The following is a 25,508-nucleotide window of genomic DNA, read 5'->3' as shown; positions in this document are numbered from 1 at the left end:
AGTGCTGAATTTTTGCTGCACATGCTTAAAAATGCAGAGGGTAAAGCTGAACTTCAGGGCTTAGATGTAGATTCTCTGGTCATTGAGCATATCTAAGTGAACAAAGCACCCAGGGTGCATCACCGAACTTACAGAGCTCATGGTTGCATTAACCCATATGTGAGCTCCCCCTGCCACATTAAGGTGACCCTTACTGAGAAGGAACATACTGTCCCCAAACCAGAAGAGGAGGTAGCACAGAAGAAACTGAAGAAATAAAAACCTACAGCACAGGAACAGATGCAACATAAAATAAATGCAAATAACAGTAAGTGGGGGGCAGAAAAGGAGAAATAAAAGGCTCCGTGCCTATGTCCAGTAATCCCAGCACTTTGGGAAGCCAAAGCAGGAGGATTACTTGAGGCCAGGAGTTCGAGACCAGCCTGGTCATCATAGCAAGACCCCACCTCTAGAAAACAATGAGACAATGGAAAAATTAGCCAGGCATAGTAGCACACACCTATAGTCCCAGCCACTCGGGAGGCTGAGCCAGAAGGATTTCTTTCTTTTTTTTTTTTTTTTTTATTGTTGGGGATTCATTAAGGGTACAAGATACCAGGTTACACTGATTGCATTTGTTAGGTAAAGTCCCTCTTATAACTGTGTCTTGCCCCCAAAAGGTGTGTCACACACCAAGACCTCACCCCCAGAAGGATTTCTTAAGCCCAGGAGTTTGAGGTTGCAGTGAGGTATGATGCTATCACAACACAGGCAGTAGTGAGACTCTGTCTAAAAGCAATAATAAATAATAAAAATAGAGAAGGCAGGGAAGCATATAATTTTAAAACTGTACATCCAGTTGATTATAAAAAGTTTGGTTCATAAAAGGGTATGTTTTAGGTATTCAGACATGTCTGATGCCAGGAAAAAATGCATCTTAATTATATGCATTTATGAATGAAAAGAGAGAACGGGCCAAGGATTATTATATCCTTGCCATTTGAAGATTTTATGAAGGAGATTCTACCTATTCTCCACAGACCCTGAATTTCCTTGATTTCTGATTCTGTACTTTTTATTCACTTCAAGTACTAGCTAACCACCTTGCAACCAAGTCTCAGTGGGCATTGTCACTCATCTGCCCTTGAGTTCAAGTTACTACACATAGAGAAATTGTTGGAGGGGTCAGGAAGGTCTCAGAGCATCTATTTGCCTCAGTAACAGGGAAGGCCTGCGGATTAACGGGAAGAAGGGACGGCATCGCTCAAGGCCAAGTGCCCTTCCAGTAGATCTGGGAATGAGAGTAGTGCATTCTCTATGGCCTTATAAAGCATATTCCTGCAGTCAGCAACAAATGTTGCTGAGCACCTGTGAACATGATAAAGGTGAAAGGAGCTGGTTATATAGAGGAACGCAGACTGAGATCACTCTGGGACCTTGGTGATAGCATTCAAGATGGGACAGGGGCAGTCAGCCAGGGGTCAGAGCTTTCTGAATTGCTCATGGCTCTTCTACTTGGTTAAATATGGTAGTTACCCTGTAGCCAAGGCTGTCCTGACTGCTCCCAGAGTATAAAGGCTAGATGAGGCTTAGCCATCAGAGCACCCAGCCTCTGACCTCAGAGTTTAGCAGCCACAGTTTATTTATGTCTCACCACATCGCAATCCAGGAAGGGTCAGCATGAACTGAAGAACTATCCATGGGCCACACTGAACTTTTAGGACCTTGAAGTCCTTGACTTCACCTCCCTCTGGCCAGTAAAAGGCGTGCCTTGGCTGGGGGAGAAAATGTGTAAGAAGTTTTAAAGACCAGGACAAGAGTAGAAGTGCAGTCATCTTCGCTTAAGAACAGGGAGACCCAGAAATGTGCCATTGGGTGATTTCGGGTTTTTTTTGGTTTGTTTGTTTTGAGACAGAGTCTCATTTTGTCACCCTCAGTGGAGTGCTGTAGCATCACAGCTCACAGCAACCTCAAACTCCTAGGCTTAAGCGATTCTCTTGTCTCAGCCTCCTGAGTAGCTGGGACTACAGAGGCCTGCCACAGCACCCGGCTATTTTTTAGAGATGGGGGTCTGACTCTGGTTCAGGCTGGTCTTGAACCTGTGACCTCAGGCTGGTCTTAAGCCTGTGAGCTTAGGCAACCCACCTGCCTCTGCCTCCCAAGGGCTGGGATTACGGGCATGAGCCACCACACCCCACAGGTGATTTTGTGATTGTGTGAGCATCATAGAATGTACTTACACAAATGCAGATGAGATAGTCTCCAGCAGATCTAGGAATATGGTATAGCCTACTGCTCCCAGGATATACACCTGAACAGCAATCACTGACCGAATACTGTAGGTAATTCTAACACTATGCTGTTTATATATCTACACGTATCTCAACATAGAAAAGGTAAAGTACAAAATACGGTATGAAAGTTTAAAACAAAAACAGTACACCTGTATAGGGCACTTACCATGAAGGGAGTTTGCAGGACTGGAAGTTGCTCTGGGTGAATCATTGAGGGAGTGGGGAGTGATTGTGAAGGCCTAGGACATTTATAAACATTGTACGCTTAGGCTACAGCTAATTTACTTTTAAAATGTTTCTTTCTTCTATAATAAATTAACCTTAGCTTACTGTAACTTTTCATTTTATAAACATTTTGATTCTTTTAACCTTTTGGATCTTAGCTTAAAATAAATGCATTATACAACTCCACAAAAATATTATCTTTCTTTATGTCCTTATTCTATAAACTTTTTCTGTCTTTAAAATGTTTTATTTTTGTTTTACTTTTTAAACGTTTTTGTTAAAAACGAAGGCGCAAACATACCTACACACAGTGAGGATTGCCAGGATCACCACCGCCCACCTCCCACATGGTGTTCCACTGCAAGGCCTTCTGGAGCAATAACACACCTTCTCAAAGACCTCTTGCAGGAGCTAACTGAGGCTACATTATAGTTAACTTTTTTTTAATAAGTAGAACCAATACACTCTAAAATAACAAAAGTACAGCAAATCCATAAACCAGTAAGATGTCATTTACTATCATTAGCAAGAACCATGTACTGTACATAATGGTATGGGCTATGCTTTTATGCAGCTGGCCCGGCAGTACGTGTGTTTACACCAGCCGTAAACACAAGAGTAATGCACTGTGCTGCCCTATTGCCATGGCCAAGACGTCACTGTGCAATAGGAATTTCTCAGCTCCATTATCATCTTCGGGGATCACTGTACTACACGCTGTCTGTCATTGACTGTAAAGCATATTATGTCTACCCACCTTCAGAGGCCACAACTCCACCACCTGACCCTATCAACTACAGAGGAGGCAATGAGGTGAACTTTCAACTGTGTGGCCAGAAAAGAAAGGAAAACCAAATTCTGATGGACTCCAGGAGTTTTTACTGCTCCTGGGAATGGATTCCCAAGGTTCTTTCCCCCAAGGAAAAAGTGTTTTTCCTCTCTAAGAACAATGTTCTTGAGAATTTCTTCTTAGACTTGTCATAATTCTTAGATGTTACCACCCTGAAGCGCCAAGGCCCAGGTACTTCATCCTTCTAGGCCTCAGTTGCCCCACATGTAAAATGAGGGGTTTATTCCAGATACTTTTCAAGTCCTATGGTTTCTCTCATATCCAAAATTTCCTGATTCTGTAACTCCTGATGTTCTTTTCCTCCTGAGGCAAATGAGCAGGGAGTTGGGACTTTCAAACTCCAGGGGCAGTAAGAATCACCTAAGTGCTTTATTAAAAATGCCCTTTCCTAGGCCCCACCCAGACTTTGACACATTGTATCTGAGATAAGCGAGGGACCTGGAACAATGCCCCAAAACACCTATTGCTATTAAAGAGCCATCCCTGGGTCCATCTCCACAGTATTAGAGCTCCCTTTGGGTCAGGGGAGTGTGCTGAGTGAGCCCCTCATCAGGAGGAGGGCAGCCTTAGAGGACTCAGAACCTGCAACCCCAGATCCTCTAACCTGTCCCCACCCGCCACAGCTAGGGTGGATTTTATACTCCTAGAGGTCCTTGAAGGCAGGACCATTTCTCCTTTGAAAGCGTGGTGATTAATACAAGCCCGGAGCTCAACTGCTGAGTTTCTCTTCCTCCATATACACCAGCTGTATGACCTTACCCAACTCACAGAGCCTCCATATATACCAGCTGTATGACCTTACCCAACTCACAGAGCCTCTCTGGGCCTCAGGGTCCACATCTGTTACTTGGAAATAATAATAGTACCTACAGCTCAGGCTTATCGTGAGGGTGGAGCAAGTGAACAGGCAGTGCCTGGCAAACAGCGTATCACACATCAGTATGTCACATATGAATATTACAAAAATTTTATATAAGTGTACATAAGTGTATAACTATGCCCAATACAAGGGCTTGCTGATTTTATCTCCCCACAGTTCTGAGCACACTGGAGGCTTTTAAGATAAATTTGTGGGTTTAAACCTCTTCTTTGAGCCTCAGTTTCCTCATCTCTGAAATCAGAGCAGTAATGTAGTAATGATAACAGCTGCATGCCCACTGAATGCCTTATTTTATAAGAATAAAATGTGACAATGATGTGAAAGCATTTTGTAAACTGTAGATTGCCCTGTAAATAAAAGTTGTGTCCTTCTGTCCTTGTTAATCTGAGAGGACTCAGTATGTAAAGACGGATGCCCTCAGGCTGGGCTGCCGAAAGGTGTGCCATCAGACAGAGCCAGGCCCCTCTCGGAACCTCCTTTCTCTTCCTGCATAGCGGTTAGGTCTGCAGTAGCCCCCACCCCCAGACTGGAGCAGGGCCACAGAGCTCTGCTCCCTCCCTCTCCTCCTGTCCTGGTAGGTGGAAAAATTGTCTTCTGGGAAACTTAGGAGCCAGGTGCAGCACAGGAGGTGAATTGGCAGATGATCAAGGGAAGCAGCTTCATCTGTATTTACAGCCGCAGCAGCTCCCCAGTGCTGACTGCCGGAGCTCCATCCACCCATCCCCATCCCCCCACTCTATCCTGCCCTCTGCTGTGGAAAAATCATCTTCCATGACACCAGTGCCCGGTGTAAAACGTTTGGGGACCACTGTGTTAGGTGACATCATGTAAGTGAGTGATTTCACTTTAGAATCATCTAGAGAAGTCCATGTGGACCCAACCTGGAACCAATTAACCAGAATATCTAGGGACAGGGCATAGGGCTGAGTAATTTTAAGAAGCTCCCTTATTGTAATGCAAATTCTGTATTGAAAACCACTTACCTTGAAACAGTTTTGTAAACTGCATAACATAGTGTACAGTTCAAGAGTGTTTTTTAATTGTTCATAATTGATTGAGGATCTCATGAAGGACTAGTTCCTCTAAAAATCAGGCCAACATGCATTTTCTACCATCTGTCCCAAGGGTGCCAGGGCCAGGGAGAACTGAAACTCACCTGGTTCCTATTCTTGGCTTTAAGCCAGAAAGACTGACCCAGAACGACCCTCCCTCAGATAAAAACTGTTGCCGGAGTGCTGCAGTGAGGGAGCCAATGTCACTGGGTCTGGATGCCATGCCTCCAGCCACGGGAAGTGCTCAGTGTTCTGTTAAAGTGAGTCTGGTGTGAAGGCACACCCATGACATTGTGGTGACTTACCCAACTAGGTTAGAAGCCAGGAGTGAGTCCCTCCCTGCATTACCAGCCCCGAGTCAGCACCAGTTTGGGTAGATGCTGCCTCTGCTAAGCTTCTGTCTCTCCCAGAATGTAGCCATCATGTGTCTAGAACTCACCCTCATCTTCAGGGTTCATCACAGAGCTCAGAGTCTTCAAGGTCTTCCTTCGGTGAAATTTTTGGAGAGAAGGGAGGAGTATCTGGAATCAGAGGAGGACACAGGAGTGTCTGTAGAATTTCTTTTTGTTTTGTTTTGTTTTGTTTTTTGAGACAGAGTCTTACTTTTTTGCCCTCAGTAGAGTGCTGTGGCATCGCAGCTCACAGCAACCTCCAACTTCTGGGCTTAGGCAATTCTCTTGCCTCCCAAGTAGCTGGGACTACAGGCACCTGCCACAACACCCAGCTGTTTTTTGTTACAGTTTGGCCGGGGCTGGGTTTGAACCCACCACCCTCAGTATATGGGGCCAGTGCCCTACCCACTGAGCCACATGTGCCGCCCGTCTGTAGAATTTCTAATTACTGTAACACAACCATGCTGCTCTGACTAAACCAGATTCTAATGTGATAAACATTTTTTTTCAAGAATTCTTTTCTTTTCTTTTCTTTTCTTTTAACAATTTATTTATTTATTTATTTATTTTTGCAGTTTTTGGCCAGGGCCAGGTTTGAACCCACAACCTCCAGTATATGGGGCTGGTGCCCTACTCCTTGAGCCACAGGCACCACCCGATAAACATTTTATATAAAACTAATTCCCTGATAGAAAGTTCCAGATGTTCCCCCCCACCAAAGGGTATCTCAGAGTATATAGGATGGAAACCTGCTCAAAAGGCAACAAAATGTAAAGTTGATAATTGTGATGATAAAAAATAATAGTGGGTAACCACATAGGCCAGGGTCTTTCTGTGAAGATTCACAGACAAGGGTATAAATACACTGCCTGGCCTTCAGGCAGATAAAAGTACATTGTTACAGGCACATGTTTATATAAAGGTAATTATTGGCAGAGCAGGAATAGCTAGAACCTTCCTCTCCCCATCTTCAGGCCAGTGTGCTTCTGGTCCTTGATGTCTGAAATGAAGGAGTGGCTGCCATGTTCTCCTTAAAACGCCTTCAGATTCCCCCCTTCAGATGCCGAAGACTGAAAACCACATTGGCTCCAAGTCTAATAATATTTGATCATACAAGCACAGGACTCATTCTCCCATATGCAGAGTTTTATCCCATATCTTAGAGTTTTGTTCTATCCTTTTACCTTCAAATCCTCATTGATTCATTTATTCGTCCTAGAGTCATTGACCACTGACTTTGGGCAGAGCTTGTATAACAGCCTTAATCTTCAGCCTGGTGTGTGCTAGCTAATCCCTACTGTTCCTCTCCTGGCCCTGAGCACATTATGCCCCTTGTTTTCCAAACTCAGTTTTTGCAATCTGTATTGGAAAGAAAAATCAGACTCCTGGAAATCAAGTGGTACATGTGGGCTCTGCTCCCTGTTACTTTGGCCTCAGGCCATCTATTCCAGATGGAGTGGGGCAGGCGAGGAGACCTAGACAGCAGAAGACCCCAGAAAAAATGGAGGAATCTGTTCAGAATTTGCTTGCGAAAAATGAGACTTTTGCATTTTTGGAAACAAAAAAGGTACTTGAAATTTAATTTGGGGTTGATAGGAGACGTGGCAGGCAGCACACTAAGCATTTAAAGCAGGGGCCAAAGCTGGAGAGGAGCACGGAGTGGTCCCGAGGCATTCAGGGCTGTCCCGCCTCGAGAGTCGCTGTCAGTTTCAGCAATACCCAAAGTTTGCAAAACTGGAAACCACTCGAATGTCCATCAACAGTGGAATGAATAAACAATGGCATTTCATTGAGTGTAACATAAAGAGGAATGAGATTAGATGAGAATGAATTGTGTAGAACTACGTATAATCAGGATGAATCACAAAATAATGTAAAGTGAAAAAATACACAAAAAGTGGGCGGCGCCTGTGGCTCAGTGAGTAAGGCACTGGCCCCATATACCGAGGGTGGCAGGTTCAAACCTGGGCCTGGCCACACTGCAACAAAAAAATAGCAGGGCATTGTGGCAGGCTCCTGTAGTCCCAGCTACTCTGAAGGCTGTGGCAAGAGAATCACCTAAGCCCAAGAGATGGAGGATGCTCTGAGCTGTATGATGCCACAGCACTCTACCAAGGGCAACAAAGTGAGACTCTGTCTCTAAAAAAGAAAAAAAAAATACACAAAAAGTGCATGTTGTATAATTCTATGTATAGGAAGTTCAAAAGTAGGCAAAACAAAACTTCAGTCAGAAGTTGGAGAAGTCAGAAGGATGCTTTCTATTGGGAGGAGGTGAGCAGAGACTGGGGGGACGCCAGAGCTGGATTGCTAGGGTGACTTGGTATTTGGTTTTTTGACCTGATCAGTGACATGAGTATATTCAATTTGCGGCAATTCATTGAGCAAAATGAGTCACGTGTCATATAACAATGGGGATAAGTTTTGAGAACTGTCAGGTGATGTCATTCTTGTGTGAACCTCTGAGTGTAGTGTAGTCAAGTGGTCTAGCCTACTATACACCTCGACTGTGTGGTACAGCCTACTGCTCCTGGGCTACAAACCTGCCCAGCATGTTACTGCACCAATACTGCGGACGATATGGCAAACACAATGCTGAGCGTCTGAGGATCTAAACATATCTAAACATAGAAAAGGTACAGTAAGAAGACAGGGTTATAATATTAGGAGACCACCATTGTGTGTACTGTCCATCATTGACCAAGACATAGTTATGTGGCATATGATTTTACTTACAGTTTGTGTGTGTCAGATGTGTGACTGTCTAAAGAAATCCAAATCTTGGATTGGGCCCTGCTTGTCCACTGGAGAATCGGGCTTCCAGAAGCTAAAAATGTAATCGGCATCCCTGCCTAGGCTGGTAGGTCCATTTCTAGAATTAGGTGGCCTGAATCAAAAACCTGAGTAAAAGGTTAGAGCAACAGTGGCAGATAAGAAGGGACAGGTGGGGCCTGCACTCAGTTCAGGGACCAACTGATGCCAGTTGTGGGAACAAGTCTCATGGAATGGGGGCGCTGAGATTGCTGGTGTCGGGACGGTGTGGGGACTGGATGAGCCAGCACACATAGGCAAAGTGTGACGGTGAGTGCTGTGGAGGAGGCAGGGCTGACAGTGGGGAGTGGTGTGCTAGGAACCCACATCTATTTGTTTCTTTAACCTTAATGAGGATAGTAGGTCAGCACAGGCCATGGAACTGTGGTCCTGACTCCCCATCTGGAGAAAATGTCTCTAGTTTCTCAAAAGCACAAGCTGCCAGGGTATAGTAAATTGCTGGGCCTTGTTCTCAACTATTGGCCTCTTTGGAAGAGACTTGGCTTAATGGAAGAGGGTGATGAAGGGGAAGAGGGTCTAATAGGACCAGCATTGATACAGAAGGACATAAGGAAGTTCCTATTACAGTGGGACAGAGGGAGAGGGAAGAAATATGTGAATAAGGTAATAGGGAGGACCATTACAATAGGGGAGTCTCTAAGGATTCAGAAGGAAAAAGTCAAAGCCAGGAGCCATGCATGGGCAAGGTGTGGGGCCGCGGACTTGCTACAGACCTTCTCTTTAGGTCCACACCTTGCATATTCAAAGCACTGTCAGACTCAGGGAGCTGGTGTGGAGGGAAGCCCGAAATAACTGTCCTTGGACTGGATACTCTCAGGGCTGGGTGCACAGGGCTGAGTGCACAGGGCCAGGTGCACAAGGCTGGATACTCAGGGCTGGGTGTCCAGGGCCAGGTGTGCAGGTCTGAATGTGCAGGGCTGGCTTTTTGCTACTTGGACTCTGTTAGCATTTGGAGCCATTTGTTGCCATAATATCTTGAAAAACAGTCTGTGGACTCTCATTGGGTGTTCCAGTTCCAATTGGGGGTGGGAGGGCCATGATCAAGATCCTGAGTGCAATGGACAATGGACTCGGAGACAAAACCCAAGTTATCCCCACCCTAGCATCTGCCAGCCATAAAAAAGGGTCAGTGCACACACAGAAGGCATGCTTAGTACTGGGAACACCACAATGTGTGACCAGGGTTAATTAACATTTAGCATAGTTCCCTTAGGGCTGAACAGTTGTGATTATTTTTCCCTCTGAAGGTTTAATTACCACACTGTGTTTGCCCTGATGAAGATTAAGATTCAAGATGAGAAAACTACTGAAAACACAACTACTAATTTTCTGGCCCAGGGGTTTCAGGCATTATAAAGTGCATGGCCATAACCAAACTTCAGGACCTATCTTAGGAAATCCTAGAAGAAAACTATTTCTTGTTAGTTCCTGAAAGCATTTTGAACTTTATTTAAGAGATTGTCTTTGATGCTGCTGCAGCACATGAGGGGTTAGCAGCAGATGACAATAATCTGCTCTAGTCTGTCCCAGTTTGCTTCCCATCCCAGAGTTTCTTTTGCAAAAAAACATGTGGAGACCTGCTTTGGCGGAGATACCTGGATAGCCCTTGACCTCACCAGAAAAGTGTAATTTATAGCACACTAATGCAATGCCAGAAAGAACAAGGAAGTCTCAAAAAAGGGATATTATATAACAGGAGATCTACAACCTGTGGGTTGAATCTTAACTCCAAGCCAGGCTGAGATCACCATATCACCAGGACAAAGAACCCTTCCAGGACTAATGTACCAGTGAAGTTGGATTAGTGAGATTGATGATACTAACTTTTCAGCCTGGACTATTTTTGCATAGTGGATCAGAGCCAGAGCCCTCCTAGAATGGTTGTGTACTAAAGCATTCAATCTATGTCACATAAAATGTGAAGTCCTTGGGCATGAGCGGGGCAGTGGCTGAGATGGCTACTCCCACCCAAAATTTGTTGGATCAGTCAACTTTTCCACCATCTCTCCCACAGAAGGGGAAATAATTGCACCACCCGTCACAGACTTTTCACAGATTGGGATAATTTATTAGAGGTCAGATTTGCCAGATGTCTTTTCCCCAGAGGCACATAACTGATAAATTACTAAATCTCAAAAAAAAAAAAAATTACTAAACCTCTCTGTACTTCAGTTTCCTCATCTGTCAAAACCTGCATCTATGCATGGGGCTAGTGTGAGGGCAAAATGAACTTGAAATGATAAAGGTACCTGACCCCACAGCAAGTGTTCCAGAAGTGGTAGGCATCATTTAAAATCCTTTAGGAGCCTTAACCACTTGATTTAAATTAGATGACCTTGAGATGGAGCAAGTGGTTTAGAATGTATGCCAGCAGGAGGCATTCGGAAGGAATCATAAGTAGAGGGTCTCCCAACAAACAAGACACGTGCTGCTCTCAGGATCCTTCACTGAACCTAGAGTCTTACTGAGTGGTGCCTGTGTGCCCCAGACCTCTATTGTCTCTAAGATTTCTGAGTGTAGGAGCAAGTGGAGAAAGCCTTCAAGAAGCTATCCATTAGTGTCGTCTGTCTGGCAGATGGAAAACCACTCTTTGGAAAGGAGGGGTGACGAAGACCGGTCTTTTAAGGGGCTCATCAGAGAACACTCAGTCATTTCAAATGTCACAAGATGGGCAGTTTTGACCCTAAATGTCCTTCTCTGGTTTTAAAAAAATAATAATAAAAATTTAAAGGAAAATTTAAGCCATGTATTTCTGAGAATTTATACTTAGTTCATCACATCTATTGTTCTCTGAGAGTTGTTTGAAGTCTAACAAGACTAATGAGCCTTTTTTTTAAAATGTCTTTAAAAATCCTTTTTTCTTAGAAGGACATTTAGAGACTTTGAATATTGTTCCAAGGGTGAAAATAGTAATATTAATAATAAATTGCTCAAAACTCCCAACCCCTGCAGGTTCAAAATTAATACTCTGAACCCAAGGGATTTAAGTGATTACTGGAGTTTATTATCTCTTGTTTATGGGGGATTTTCAAAAGAGAGAAAGAAACCATGTAGAGGTCCACTAGAGTTCATTGTGTGGTTCACTTTGTGGTCATCATGGTCATGCCCAGAACCCAGAAGACTTCTAGAACCTTCTCGGCCTGAACCTTCAGAGGAAGCCCCCTTGACTTGGTGGCCTGAACGGGGTTGTACTGATGGTATTAACTTTTCAGCCTGGACTATTTTCAGCTAGTGGATCAGTGCCAGAGCCCTCCTAGAAGGGTTGTGTAATAGGGCATGCAATCCATGCCACATAAAATGGGTGATAGATTGTTAGGCAGCTACAGGGTAGAAAGAGAACAATTTTTCTTTGGGATGTGTGCAAAGGAGCCTACCGCCCTGGTGCCCCTAGAATGCTCTGCGTTGTCATCTGAGGACCTCTGGTGGTGGAATTTATTCCAGCATGTGTGAATCGACGCTTCTGAGCCAAGCCATCGGCCCTGTTACATTTTCCTACATTCTTTTCTCCTGTTTTGTCCTTCGTGTTAAGGAGCAAGAATCAGTTGCAAACACCCAGAATAAAGTGGTACATGTGCCTGACCAGACTGTCATTTCATAAAAGTTGCCTGGTGCCTTCTCTTCCAGTGAGCCTCTGATCCATTTCCTACAGCAAGACAAGGGAGTCAACATGAGGGAAAATGCGGTGTCCACGGTGGCTTCCGTTCTGCTACTTCTTCTCAACGTCAGTCTTCTGAACGGTGAGTAAGAGACTGTCCCCTGCTCGCCCCCGGTGCCCAGGTGTTTGTCAGCAGAATTGACAGTCCATCCCTCTCTTGACAGTCTCCTTGCACTGCTGTTATGACAAATGAAAATGTTTGTGGCATGTGCTGCTATTAAATTACTCATGATATTTTTACACTGAAATTAATGCAAAAAAATTAATGCAATTGATGTAAAATCTTTTGACTGTGCTCTCCGCCTTCCATCCTCATTTCGGGAGGGTAATGAGACAGCTCTGAAGATGCCAGGACTGAGTTCTACTCTCGGTTCAGTCAGTGACTGGCTGTCTGACCTTAAGCCAATGATCTAATCTCTCTGAGTTTCCAAAGTTTCAACGTGAGGATAGTGACTGTGACTCAGATGAAATCATGTACATGCAAAAATCTTTGAAAAACAGTAACGGGATGTAAGAGACTGGAACAGCTACAGCTAACTCTACTTTCTTTGCTAATGGAGAAGTAAAGTCCACAGCTAAAGGAGTGGACGGGTATATTTCTGTATCTCTACCACGCCATACGTGGTGTGCAGATTTCTGTCTGTACCTGTGTGTATATTTCTATATGTGCCTGATTTAAAATGCTTTTCTGTGTGTACCCATACGTGTATACTTCCATGTATGGATATATGCCCATGTGTGTACCTCCACCTATTTCTGTGTTATGTTTCTCTGTGTGTACCTGTATTTATACTAGTGTGTACTTCCATGCCCCTGTGTGTTGTTCCATGTATGTGTATGTACTTCTGATGTGGGCTCTTGATGGGCGTGTGTCTACATATGTGCATATGTGGTGCCTGTATACTATACTACACATTCCTGTGGGTTGAGATAGTCCCGTGAGTTTAATAGTCTTTTCTAGAGTAGAGAAGGGAATATTTACTAATTATAATTTTACAACTCTACCTTACTTTTACCATTCAGTAAAACGTGAACGAGATAAGCTTTCAGAAAGAAATAGAAGGGAAAGCACAGGTCAGAATAATCAGCAAGGGAAACTCTAAATACTCAGATAACCAGTGATTGCCCTAATTGGCTTCCACGTGTGATCATTATTGAACCATAAGGTTTGAATGTTTTAATAAAATTTTCTTTCAACTTCACATACCCCTCCCTCCCTCTCAGGACAAAAACCAAACAAAACTTTGCATTTTTGCTGTGACTCCCAACAACACATGATCCTGAAGAAGTTGTCCCTAGAAGACAAGCAATGTTACAACATTGGCAGAGCTGCACCAGGCTGGCAGGATCATTTTCAGCAGAGCCTGGCAGCTCGAGGGGAACTGGGCTGCAGCTGGCACTCCCAGCCTGGTTTCCTGGGCCCTGGCCTGGGCATGCCATTTCCTTAAACTCCTCTTTCTTTGCCTACAGACCACTCTCCCTGTCTGTTTCCCCTCACTGAGGTCTCCAAAAAATTTACTCTTTCTGATCTGGTGCTCAGCCCTGGCCTAGGAACCAGCCCTGAATGACTGGGGGAGGAGTGTGAGAGGAAACAGAAGGGGCTGAGTCACTGAGACCCACCCACATCTGAAAGCTGCCCTCTCTGCTCGTGACTTCCTGACTAAAGGCAAGAGCATCTCGCTATGGGTGGGCATGGGTGGCCCCAGCCCAGCAGCACCAGGGCAAACCCCCAGGGTTACGCTGTGCCTCTTGGGACCTGACAGCCAAGCAAGAGAAATGGGGACCAGATGCCAAGAGCTTTGAGGATTAAGCAACCAAACAATTCTGTCCCCTTGACATTGTATTTCCACACCGCCTCATTCAGACCTCCTAGCTTCTCGCCTGGGGCTGGATACAGCCCTGGGATAATAATAGTCACTGGCCATCTCACCACAGAAAGATGCAAGGAAAGAAGGAGATTCAAGAAGAAAATGAGACTAAAGACCAAGATTCAGAAATGGAGACAGACAGGATTGGGAGGGGGATAGACTATGACTGGGTGAAGGTGAATGGAATCAAGGACTAGCAAAGGGAGAGGGAAGGAAGGAGAAGCCGAAGGGAGAGAGGAAGACGGCAGCCGGGGACGCCCAGATAAAGGGACAAGCAGATCAGGGGCAGGTTGAGTTAGTGGTGGGGAGGGCAGGCGGATGGAGATTGTCAAGCCGAGTGGGGACATGCCCAAACACCATGTCCGGACAAAGAGTCTGTAAGTTGCTGTCCTTCTCAGGCTTTGTGGGGATGGGGTCAGTTTTACAGACTCTGGGCATTATAGAAGCACCACATACCCCTAAAGCCATGCACATCCCTCTTGCTTTTAAGACTCACTCTTTGTTGAAATCAGTCACTTGGTCCTCACATAGGCTCTTGTTATCAAAGTACACACACTCTCACACAAACTCACACACACACACACACATGCACTCCACACACACCCCCACTGCAAAGCCCCACCAATGGCAGGGCAGCCCACTGAAGAGTGCTCCCAGATGCTGACACTCGGGCACCTTGAAGCACCCCACCTTGAGCCCACTCACCTGCCACCTTATCACTGGCCCTGATCCTATCCATCTGCTTCTGTCACCAGCAGAACAGTCAAAGGGTTGAATGGCCCTCAATATTGACTCCAGTGGCTTTGGCTTTTTCTAGGACAATCAGCTCCTGGAAAACCTAAGATCTCTAAATGTCGTTCTCCCGAAAAGGAAACATTTACCTGCTGGTGGGAGCCTGGTACAGATGGAGGACTTCCTACCAATTACACGCTGACTTACCACAAGGAAGGGTAAAATGTTCTTTCCTCTCCTGTCCTAATATTCCCGTTCCCCAGGCCAAAGGAACTGGTCCTGAGTTTGAATTACAGCACTCGCTGGATTTATGCCAGGAAGGCTCATATTGTTAGGGGAGAGGGGAGTCTACGGTCCATGCCCACATTCTGCTGCCAATGTCCTTTAAGAGCTCTGTCACTCTATGTAGGGTCATCAGCCACAGCGGCCATACAATCTTAGCGATGTTTCAAATTACCTGTCACAGCCGAGGTTGCAACCCAAGGTCCTTTCTAAGTGTTTCCTACATGCTGGTTAATCTTAGCTGCTCATCTATAAACCTTGTACCGTTTATTACTTTTTCAATAAATATGTTACTTTTGCAACATAGAGAATTAGACAAAATGGCCCCATATAATCCTTCACAAGCATGGTACATTAGGTTTTCAAATTTGTTTCATGTTAGAGAAAATAAACAACCTTGTAAGGAAAAGAAAGTGAGGATTTTTTTGCTTAGCAAATTGCTGATTCAGGAATCATGATCTCCTTGAGGGCATATTTGGACCTAAGGTTGCCACAGGGACCAAATGAGATCCCGTCTGTGTTCTTGATGAGAACCTCCTGGAAATCCTAGGAAAGCTATATCTTTCTCCCCCAAAAGAAAACAGTTTCTGGTAGGGAAAGCTGGCCCACTCTCCAGTGACTGCACTTCGTTTGTACACAATCTGTAATCACAGCTGGGATCCAAAGGGGTGTCATGTAAACAGATTTCAGGGACTCAAACACAACCCAAATCCAACAGCCTGCGTACCTATGCAGTGCGTCTTGGGTTCAGGCTCCAAAGTCTAAATATGAGCAGCCTCCTGAGCCACTGGAGCCTGAAATAGCTCCTTTCAAGGTCATTTCACTCTGTTCCTGACCTAGTGCAGGCTGAGATATACTGGCATTGTGTTTTTCTTCTCTCAAATTTTGTTATAATGAAATATAATTCAACACATGCAGTATATGTTGCACTCTGCATGGTCCCACTGTGTGTGTAGACAAGTGAAGTCCCAGTTCCATGAATTGAACCAATGGCAGTCCTGGAGTATGGTGGTACCTTGGCCATGGGAAGCACCAGTGTTTATTGCCAGGGGGCGTAGATCACAAAGCCTGTGAAAGCACTGGTAGAAGAGAAGGGCCGATGAGACGCAATACTTGAGGCCCCAGAGTAACACTCTCGGCACACTCTTCTCTCACTCCCCACAGTAAGCCCAGGGCCGCCACTCGTCAGCTCTAGTCTTTGCTCTTGGAATGACTGATCCCTAAAAGCCAGGGGTAGTAGTCTATTAAGAAAAAAACTAGACTCTTTTTATTACTTTGTTACCCACTCATATTACTCATTGCAGAGAGACACTCATCCACGAATGTCCAGACTACAAAACCAGTGGCCCCAACTCCTGTTACTTTAACAAGAAGCATACCTCCATATGGAAATTGTACATCATCACGGTGAACGCCACTAACCAGATGGGAAGCAGCTCCTCAGATCCACTCTACGTGGATGTGACTTACATCGGTAAGGGGAAGGGGAATGGGTGGGGAAGCTGCTACTCCATTTTGTATCTTCTTGGCTTTTGGATGGATCTCCAAAAAGAAAGGTGAGAAAACTCACAATACCCTTGTCAACCAAGCATTTCAAATCAATTTTGATTGAGTCATTCATGACAATGAGGCTGGCACTTGGGTTCCTTATGTCCTAACTCTGATCCCATCCTGTTGCACCCAGCATGAATGTTCTGTGTGCTGCCTTGTCAGTGTTTCTCTCCTTCCCTCCTCTGAAATCAGTGTCTCCTTCTTCCATGGCAAGGTGGGATTTTTTTTTTTCTTTCTGCCCATGGAAGACAGAGATGCTTTACAGAGAGGCCGCTCTGAGAAGGGGTTTGTCTGGTTCTGCATCCACAGCAATTGCTCCAAAGTTGCTTTGCCACAAACACTCAATTCTCTCTCTCTCTCCTTCCTCCTCTTTCTCCTCCCCCCCTTCTCCTTCCTAGCAACTTGAGCTATTATGTTATGAAAAAACAACTGTGGAATAAATAGTGTTACTTGAGCATCAGGTTGAAAGCCAAGATCACAAGTACAATGTTTGGAGAAGTCATTAATTAACAAAGTAGAACTAAGTTAATCTGAGAGGGTCTTCTTGGTTTGCATGATCAATGTTGAGCTTCCCAGCAACTGAGCATAGCTGTAGCGGCCTTTATTCTTTAGCAAGAATGGCAAAGGGACAAGAGAGGGCATGTCAGCCCTCTTTTAGGTTATCAATCTATAAAGTAGCTAAGTAGGTTGAAGGTCACCCAAGTCTTTCTTTTTTTTGTTTGTTTTATTAAATCATAGCTGTGTACATTAATGCAATCATGGGGCACAATGTGCTGGTTTTACGCAAAATCTGAAATGCTTTCATCAAACTGGTCAACACAGTCTTCGTGGCATTTTCTTAGTTATTGTGTTAAGGACAATCAGGTTGGGACTCTTCAGTGTCACTGGCATATTATCAGTGGTCGATCCTTAAAAACTTCCAGTGAAGCATTTCCCAGAAATGCCTCCAATACCAATAGTCATTCACTCTTGACTATTTTCTTCCCCCAACAAGTCATTGGAATGAGCAAGATGAGCATGAGGGTGGAACCTGCATTCAATCTTAGTTTAAGAAAGTCAGAAAGGCAGTCTCACTGCTCACTGGCAGGGAGGAATAAAACAAATTCTGGTCTACCTACTTGAGATATGAAGTGTTATAAGATGCTAACTGCCAAGTAATTCCATTTTCAGGAGCTGTTTCTTGAATTGCTTTACCCCCAAATGTTCTAACATTTGAGGGCAAAACAACGAAAGCAAGAAATGTTCTAATTACTAGAATCCACACAAAAAGGAGCTTGCAGAAAGAATGTGTTTAAAAAGTGAAATCTATACATACGTATCAAATTCACTTTGACTCTGTAAAAGAAATTCTCTGGTGAAAAAACGTTAGACCATAGTTTTCAAAATAATCTAAGTGAGTTGATGGAGTCTTCATGCTGGGTGCAGAGTTGGTGACAGGCCGTGGAAGTTCATTTTAAAGTGAACAGTTCATGTTCTGGCTCTCACCCAGTGATAACCTGCAGAACAGAATGACAACACTGGCCGGTATCTGCTTAGACACAGATTGCCTTGTTGCTGAGTATAATTGAGCTTTGCGAGTGCTGTTTAGCTTTATTTAAGGCACTCCAAAGCGATGGTTCTCAACTCGGGGCTACCTTGCCTCCCACGTGAGACTTGACAATGTCTGGAGACAATTTGGATTATAAGAACCCAGGGAAGGAGGAGGAGGGGGGTTGCTGGCATCTAGTGGATAGAGCCCAAGATCTTCTGAGCATCCCGCAAAGCACAGGACAGGTCCCCTGCAACAGAAGACCGTCTGGTCCAAAACAGGAAGTAGTGCTGATGCCGAGAAGGTTTGCTTTACAGGAAACATCCTGAACATTGCATTTTTGCTTCTGGACAAATGTTTTCTATCAGTTTGTATTTAACTTTAAATTTACTTTAATTAACTAATATTAACCAATAATTATTTAGCAAATATTTTCAAAATAATCTTTCTTAGGTATTTACTCAGTAACATATAAGTGATAGGACTGGTGGCAAATTTCATAAAGTTCAGTTTTTATAACACAACATAACATAATATAATATAATAATAATGCCAAGTGCACTATGTTACCCTTACTCTCTCCCTGACCAGTGTAAAGACTGATTTAGGGAGGTAGGAAATGGAGAAAATGTCACTGACCAGCAGGACCGAGACTCAGGTGAGGCAGGCTAGCTCCGCTGGGCGCCTCCCTCTTAGGGAGGGACTCACAGGGCCTGTACCTACAGGCATCTGAGACTAAGAGCCTCCTTTCTTTATTTTTATTGTGGCAATCACTCTTAGGGAGGGACTTACAGGACCTGTGCCTTACAGGAATCTGAGAGTAAGTGCCTCCTTTCCTTGATTTTTTTATTGTGGCAAAACGCACAAAATGTAAAATTCCCCATTTGAGGAATTTTTTTACTGTTTGGGATTCATTGAGGGTACAAAGAATTAGGTTACACTGATGACATTTATTAGGCCAAGTCCCTCTTACAATTGTATCCCGCCCCCAAGAAGTGTGCCATTTTTAAGTGTGTGATTGAATGGCACCTGCAGTGTTACATGGCCGTCACCTCTGTCTAGGTCCAGACACTTCCTAAATGGGAACTCCATATCTCCTCCCTCCCGTGACAGCTGCTAATCTGCCCTCTGTCTCTGGGGCTTTGCCTGGTCTAGCTATTTCACATATATGGAATCCCACGGCACGCAGCTGTACCGTACTTTGTATCCATTCACCAGTGGGCATACATCTGGGTTGATTTGGCTTTGGAGGGTTTTTTGTTTGTTTTTACCTTGTGGCTATTGTGAATGGTGGTGCTGGGGACATTCATGCATAAGGTCTTTACCTTAAGCATCTGTTTTCAGTTCTCTTGGGCATAGACACACAGGCATGGGATTGATGGGTGATGATGACAAGTCTGTGGCTAAGTTTTTGAGGAATTTCCAGACTGTTTTCCACAGTGGCCGCATCGCTCTACATTCCCACTGAGCAAGGCAGGACGCTTCCAATTTCCCCACATCTTCGCAACACTTGTTATGTTTCATTTTCTAAATTCTTGCCATGCCAGTGCATGTGACCTGGTATCTCCCTGTGGTTTTGATGCGTATTCCCTAGAAGACTAACGACATTGAGCCACTTTTCACAGGCTTGTTGGCCATGTTTGCCTCCTTAAATTTTGCAACCCTGTGCATCTCGCTTGCTTTAAACTAATCTCAGCCCTGCTTATGACCACGTGGGGTGACATGAGAGAGATAGCTGCCTCTAAGTCATACAGGTTTGAGTCCAAATACCACTTTTGCCAAATATAGGGCAGCCATAAAGTTCATGGGCAATTGCATACACACTTTATGGACACCCTGTATGTAACTTTAGGCAAATAATTTTCCCTCCTCTAAGATGGTTTCTTCCCTTATAGAAGGAATAGCTATGATAATAGTACTTCGTGGAGTTGCTGGAAAGATTAAATGATTCCGGGATTGTGCCTTTGTGTAGTCCCCGGAGTGTACTAAGCACTTGAGAAATGTTAGCTATCATTTTCTACTAAGAATTTACTAAACATTGGCTGAGTATTTGGATTAACAGGCTGTTCTGAGGGCCACTGCCAAAACGTTTAGCCTCCATACACATTTTAATAATCTAATATCTTTGCCAGTGAATTCCATTCACCATAGGGAGTGTATTGAACATAAAATGTCATTGCTGAAGCAAAGATGGAATCTGTAAATCTGTTACCTAAACAGTTAAGATTATTAGTAAAATGTTCACAAAAGCTATGTGTTACCATGGAGAATCTCACTTCCAGCTGAGAGAAATAGGCTATTTGAAATTCCATCTTAATAATCTTCCACCCTAATTTCCACGGGCAAATCGCAGCTCAATTTGTGTCATCTGATCACTGATCATGACAATTATTGGGGGGACTATGTGGCCCTGGGTGGTGGACAGTGGAAATATTTGAAGAGTGAACTCTCAGCTGCTTATTACTTTACCATCCAACCTCACCTTCAAGCACAAGTGTGATTGATCACATATTAAAAGGCGGAGGACATGGCACTCATCTTCCAGGGCTGCATAGTGCAGTGAGCTGACATGCAAATGCAATTTGTAATAAAAAGTGATAAAGCCAAATATAAAGGGTACAAGAAATGACTGCTACTGGATTTTCCTGTGTGTCTACAGTTGAACCAGACCCACCTGCGAACCTGACGTTAGAACTAAAACAGCCAGAAGACAAAATACCATATCTGTGGATGAAATGGTTTCCACCCACCCTGGTTGACGTAAGATCTGGTTGGCTCACACTCCAGTATGAAATCAGATTAAAACCCGAGAAAGCACCTGAATGGGAGGTGAGTCACCCATGAGATTTTTGAAGGAAGCATGATCTTTAGCAAGGATGAAGTCCTCACAACTGACAACAGTTCTTTCTCCTAACTTGGGGGCCGCTATGTTGACCTCCCAATGACGATGTGACCCATGCAGATGTGGAACGTCCTCCCTTCCATTGGAGTTGTAGGGGCTCCTCCTCACAGCTCTCCTGGGGCTCTTCTCATACTGCACTGGTTCCCAGCCTGCCTTTCTCAATACATCTCAGATCTGGACACCCATGAGAGTACTTAACGGCACTGGGGTGTGGGAGGAGAATCTCTGTGAAACTGGTCCATGGTCAATGCTTGTGTTTTTCTTTATCTTAAAATGCTTCAATATAAATAAATAATACAGTAAATTGTGGGCATTATGATAGCCTACCCATAAATAGTTTAGTATATGCTTCTTTTTTAAAAAGAACACTTATAAATATAGCCAAAATAATAAAATCACGTGTAGGAAAATAACTAAAATTTCATAATTCCATCTACCAACCAGTCCCTAGCTAATTTTTCTCACTCTCAAAAAATATCTTTAATAGGTAGTTTGTCCAAACCATAATTTACCCCAGGACTGGACTATGCATCATGGTGGTGGTTCTATCCCTTCCATTTCAATGCACTCAGGAGACCGGGCCACTGGCCCCATAGAACATCCCAACCACTTCCTTTGTCTCATTAGTTCTTTGTAGGATCATTTTAATTAATTTATTTGCCCCTGCATTTCCTGTACATTAGCTCTAAAGGCTTGATTAGATGTAAACAAATTTTTGGCAAGCATACCTCAGAGGTGATATTATGTACTTGATATGGGATCTTACCAAAAGACACAAACATAGGTGACCCATCATAAATGACTCTCAAACCGACCCCTGGATTGTGGAGATGACAACCTGATCAGTTGATTACAAAGTCACATTTAACTCGTATACTATTACTTTAACATATAAAAATACCCAGTTCTCTTCTACCTTGTGGCTTTAACACCAATCAATAATCCTTGAATCAGTAATTTCATTAGGGTTTACAAAATAATTTTCCATTTAATTATCCTGTCTACATAACTTTATTAACTTGTTATTAACTTATTAATCTTATCTATTAACTTGTTCTTTTTCAGAAAGTACAAGGTGGGGGCAGAATATTTGTCTTTCTAAAATTGAGTTCCAAAGGAAGAGAAAGAAAACCTGTTAAATTTTGTGTGATCACTTTTTAAATGCAGGGCTGAGAGAGTGGGATGGTGTGAATAGGGTCTCGTCTACAAGCGATCATACAGCCTAACTCCTCCTATAGTTTATTATTTAGGGGAAAATTATTTTTCTTCACAAAAAAGTCAGAAATGATTTCTGTTTTTCTTATGCCCTTTAGATCCATTTTGCTGGGCAGCAAACACAGTTTAAGATTTTCAGCTTACATCAAGGACAGAAATATCTTGTCCAAGTTCGCTGCAAGCCAGATCATGGATTTTGGAGTGAATGGAGCCAAGAGAGCTCCATCCAGATACCCAGTGGTAAGTGTTGTGGCTTCCTTTTGCTTACAATCCTAAATATTTTTAAGTGGAAAATTTACATAGACTACTAATAGAGAAATAATTTTGAGCCTTACCAGAAGAATAGCAGAGGTGGGTGTATGATCGTTCTTAGGGAAGCATCACTCCCTGAATTACTGTTGGTAAGGTGCAGTTTCTATGGTAAAGCCACAGATGTGGCCCTGGCATGCCACAAAGGGCTTGATGATCAGTCCTTCTGCCCCCATCATTTGCCCCATCCCCATCATTTAAGGGTCTGGTCAATGTCATTATCTATTTCTCCCAGTCAGTATCCCATCTCAAAGCCATGAACTAGTGTTCAGTCTCTGAGGTGGATCACCATGCCAGTCTCTTAGGCAAGGCGTGATACACAAGATGTACTCGGCTCGTATTCTATAGAGGAATTATTCCTCCTGCATTTCTAAAATAATATACAGTTCACAAAATTTTTACCTAGTTTGGTTTTCCCAGCGCTCTCAGGTATTCAGAGATGATGTAATTGCCATTAGGAATTAAAAGTTAAGAAAACAAAGCTCAAAGAAGTTAGGGGTTTCTCCCAGGACCACATTGCAAAGTCTAGCTCTTCCCACAACTTGCAATCCTTTCGTTTGCTTAGCGTACTGGAAGCAGCGCTGAACTGCAAATGAGGACAAGCATCTAGTTCAGTCCTTGCTCTTATTAAATAAAAGCACAAGGTCAAGGAGCAGGTCTGGGTTCAAACCCTAGAGTTCAGTTCTATAGGTATATGGCCACTTATATAGCAATTATATAAACCAGTCTCGGAGTCTCAGTTTTCTTATCTATATAATGAGGTAACATATGTAAAGAGCTTAATACCACTGATGGCTTTTAATAAGAACTTAATAAATATTAGCTTATATTATTATTATTGCAACTGACCTGTGGCCTTGGATTTCCTCTTCAAGGCTCATAAAAAGATATGTGAAACCATTTGTAAATTTGTAGAGTACTATGAAATAATATGCAACATCTTAAAATATTAACATTGGCAAAAATTAGACCTGTCTTTGATGTTACTTTGTTTGGGTTGCTGTTCAAATCAAAAGAGGTATAGATGGGGAAAGAAATGTCTTGGGTTCAAAAGTATCATTCATTAGGCTTGTTTGTTTTTGGTGATGCTGTATGTGATCAAAGCTTTCTGGCTGTTTGTGTTTTAGACTTCACCATGAAAGATGCAACCGTGTGGATTGTTGTGGCCGTTCTCTCTACCATCGTCTGTTTGATAATGGTGTGGGCAGTGGCCTTGAAAGGCTATAGGTACTTCACTGTCCTCTCAGTCCTCCTCCCAGTCGTCACGGATGATAACACAAAGATGATAGGAACCTCCAGATAATCCAAGCTATCTCACTTCAGCCATTAGTTGCAGCCTGTTTGCCTAAAAATAATCTTTTATCAGTGCTAGAAAAATAGACTCATTTAAGCCTCATGCTCTATTAAATAGAAATTCATGGTTGTAAAAGAGTAAAAGTCTATAAAGAGTAGATAAAATTTTAAAAAACCAAACAGTCCAAAGAATCTACTAACTTCAACATCAGCCTCCTTTAATTAGAGCTAACTTTAATGTCAGACTGTTATTATTAATTATCTTCCTTATTGAGTATTAGTTTTATGGAGCCTCAAAACTCTGACTCCTACCTCCCCCAATTCATGTAGCAGCTTCTTAGAGATAATACCATTCTTATGAAAATTACAAGTCAGAAATGAATCGCTTAGCCAGTCTCACGAATTGTTTTACAGCATGGTGACCTGCATCTTCCCACCAGTTCCTGGGCCAAAAATAAAAGGATTCGATACTCACCTGCTGGAGGTAAGTGGCGACGTGTGAATGTAGTGTGACTCACCGGCTCTGTGACAATTAACGCCACACATGCACACACACAGTGCCCATGCACTCAGCCTGGCCCTCTCAGGCAGCCTTCCTGGGCTGACTGCCGTCTCAGCCTGGGTGTTAACAGGTGGATGCGTGAGAGTGTGAGGGCGCTGGCTGTCAGATAGGAAATCTCAGAGAGCAAGGAGCGAAAGCCAAGAAATGAAAACACATAGTAATGCTTGCTGGACTTACCAGGTCCACTCACAAGCACAGACATAAACATTTTGTGCAAATAATCAATTTAGAAAGAGGGTGAATGTTTTGATTAATACAAACCAGGGACCTACCACCACCCTTTTTGTCATACATTGGTAAAAGTTTCCACTCGGATGTTCCTTCCATAAAGCCATAATAACAGAATATTGTATTCCAGTGATTGCTTAGTCTGAGTCCCCAGTTGAGGCTGGATGGGTACAGTGGGGACTGCTATTTGCCAAAGCCCATTTAGGCTGATGCAAGAGGGAATTAAAGTCCTTTGAATCAAAAAAGGAGGTGAATATTTTTAATTTCTCTCCAGGTTGAAACATATCATTCATATGTCTATTTGACTTTTAAGCTTAACAGTGTCAAAAAAAAATTTTAATATTCTTAATTACATTAGCCCATCCTCAAATGAGCTGACCCAGATAGGTAGCATTGTTCCCATTTTAAAATGGAGAGGCTGAGGTGCAGAGGGCAGCTGGTCCAGAGTCACATGCCCTGCGGGGATAAAGCCAGGGAGCTGAACTGAGTCAGAGGGTCAGGGAGAAGAGGGGAGGCTCAGAAGAGAGCGGAGTAGAAGGAAGGGGGGGGTAGAAAGAAGATTAGAATGAGGGGAGAGGAAGAGGAAGGGGAGGGGAAAGAGGAAATGCAGTAGACGGAAAGAAAACAGTAGGCTAGGAAGTGGGAGGAGAGGGAAGGTGAAAAAAGTAGAAAAGGGAGTGAAATAAGAATCGCTCCGTGTTGATAGACTCGAGAAACTGGTGGAGGAAGTCAGGAGGCCAACAGCCTCAGCTCCCAACCACCCGGCCAGGGAGGCCCCAGGTGTCAACTCCACCCATGAGCACTGCATGTCCAGATGATTCACACCTTCATAGTTTGATGTTTATCACATGTGTGTAGACTATTGCTCATTAACCTCACCGG

General features: G+C 43.6%; 1 protein-coding gene across 4 annotated transcripts in view; it reads left to right on the top strand.

Annotated features, from left to right (window-relative positions):
- The window catches only part of PRLR (prolactin receptor), a 156,958-nt gene that overhangs the window by 123,975 nt on the left and 7,475 nt on the right, over positions 1-25,508 (top strand). For 3 of the 4 annotated variants that reach the window (XM_023514994.1, XM_023514995.1, XM_003792978.2), the window contains 8 exons: positions 7,110-7,239; positions 12,126-12,238; positions 14,842-14,974; positions 16,343-16,512; positions 20,777-20,946; positions 22,333-22,474; positions 23,671-23,770; positions 24,251-24,320. In XM_023514994.1, coding sequence (XP_023370762.1) covers positions 7,124-7,239; positions 12,126-12,238; positions 14,842-14,974; positions 16,343-16,512; positions 20,777-20,946; positions 22,333-22,474; positions 23,671-23,770; positions 24,251-24,320 — 1,014 coding nt within the window. In that variant the 5' untranslated portion in view covers positions 7,110-7,123. The remainder of the gene's footprint in view (positions 1-7,109; positions 7,240-12,125; positions 12,239-14,841; positions 14,975-16,342; positions 16,513-20,776; positions 20,947-22,332; positions 22,475-23,670; positions 23,771-24,250; positions 24,321-25,508) is intronic. The other variant, XM_023514996.1, reaches the window with a different exon arrangement.

The sequence above is a fragment of the Otolemur garnettii genome, unplaced genomic scaffold, assembly GCF_000181295.1.
Source record: "Otolemur garnettii isolate 467f Iridium unplaced genomic scaffold, OtoGar3 scaffold00063, whole genome shotgun sequence".
Lineage (NCBI taxonomy): Eukaryota > Metazoa > Chordata > Mammalia > Primates > Galagidae > Otolemur > Otolemur garnettii.
Note: the sequence above shows the minus strand (reverse complement) of the source record. Positions and strands in the feature narration are given on the sequence as shown.